Source organism: Etheostoma spectabile, chromosome 12 (genome assembly GCF_008692095.1).
Source record: "Etheostoma spectabile isolate EspeVRDwgs_2016 chromosome 12, UIUC_Espe_1.0, whole genome shotgun sequence".
Taxonomy (NCBI): Eukaryota; Metazoa; Chordata; class Actinopteri; order Perciformes; family Percidae; genus Etheostoma; species Etheostoma spectabile.
The window spans coordinates 27,205,060-27,206,613 of record NC_045744.1 but is presented as its reverse complement, the minus strand read 5'-3'; the positions used below and the strand labels follow the sequence as shown (position 1 = coordinate 27,206,613).

Sequence of the window (1,554 nt, the reverse complement as noted above, 5' to 3'; positions counted from 1 at the left end):
TCTGCAGGGTAAATCCAGACGGCTAGCTAGACTATCTGTCCAATCAGAGTTTTCTGTTGCACAAGTAAAACTACTTTTGAACGTACATACGTTCTACCAAAACAAATTCCTTTCCGTAGCTATTTTGCAGAGGCACCGTGGCTCTGTCCGGCACTTGGCACCGCCCAAGACGATTGTGATTGGTTTAAAGAAAAGCCGTTAAAACGCAGCACGTTTTTCTCCCATCCCAGAATGCTGTGGGGACTAGCCACAGCGCTGTGGAGGAGGGTCTGGCAATGCAAGACTGACCTATCCATAACCAAAAGAAAAGCAAAGAAGTGCTTAGTCTAGCCATAGTCACAGGATTGGATTGACTAAACTGTATAGTTAATATATTTGATTTGATTGGGTCTCCATTATGACTGTGTCCCCGAAATTAGTACAGTCTTGAAGATCTTATTATTTAGTGAATATCAAAGTATATTTGTATATATCACACTATTATTATTAAAACACAACAGATGTAACTATCATTTTCCAGTACTAAATAATGTCTAAAAGCTCATCCCTAATCATTTCTAGCTGACATAAACCCCATTTTGCCTATTTTTATTCACTTTTCACTGCTTTGCATTGGCTCTCTGCAGGACGCACTCGCCTCGTTCGATTTCTTAAACAAGAGGAACAGCATGGCGGTGAAGGCAGACCTGGACCGAGCGGTGGAGCAGGAGATGCAGCATCCGGACCTGGAGCTCATTGCCATCCAGAAAGACACAGAGATAAGGTAGGAGAGCCATGGGCTTGTCTTATTTGTGTTCCGGTTAAATCTACATATCTTGATATTTACTCTGAGCAGGGGGACTGCAAGACTAACATGATTTGTGGTCACATTTTGCTGAGAACCCGCCACCTTTTATTGCTTTCATTGTTCAAGTTCTGGACATCTTCTGTCCAGTTTAAAATGTTCTGACATGCAAGAATTCAGGGGTGCTGAAATTAAGAAGCATGGGTGTGAACACTGCCCCCTGGCTTTAAAAATGAACACATGGTCAGCCACAGGCTGGTTCTGTATTCAGACCCACTAGCTTTCTGCCGCTGTGTCTACATTTAGTTCATCATAGAGACTAACGGAAACACTGATCTTTTTTCCAGGGAAGAAGAGCAGTTCCACTTCAGTCTCCAAGACTTCAAATGTGTAGCAGTCCTTGGACGGGGTCACTTTGGAAAGGTACGTTTCATTTGATCGTCCAACGTAAGGCTGCGACTGATTCTCATTATCAGTTAGTCTGTCTCTTATTTTTCTTGCTTAATTGTTTTGTCTAAAAACTGCCAGAAAGTAGTAGCGAGAAAAAAGTGACAAAACATTCCAAAACCCAAATATATATCAAGTAGTGCTGTCAAACGATTAAAATATTTAATTGCGATTAATCACATTAATTTCATTGTTAACTCGCAATTAATCTATTCTAAATGTCACTTTTTAAAATTTTTGTCCCTCTTCTTTTTTTCTCATTTTAATGCTCTTATCAACATGAAAGTGGATCGGGGGGCGGGGGGGGTCTGCATGTGAACTCC

General features: G+C 41.1%; 1 protein-coding gene across 2 annotated transcripts in view; it reads left to right on the top strand.

Moving 5' to 3' along the window:
- pkn2a (protein kinase N2a) overlaps positions 1–1,554 on the top strand; it is a 32,836-nt gene that overhangs the window by 25,393 nt on the left and 5,889 nt on the right. For both annotated transcript variants that reach the window (XM_032532467.1, XM_032532466.1), the window contains exons 14-15: positions 627–763; positions 1,132–1,207. In XM_032532467.1, coding sequence (XP_032388358.1) covers positions 627–763; positions 1,132–1,207 — 213 coding nt within the window. The remainder of the gene's footprint in view (positions 1–626; positions 764–1,131; positions 1,208–1,554) is intronic.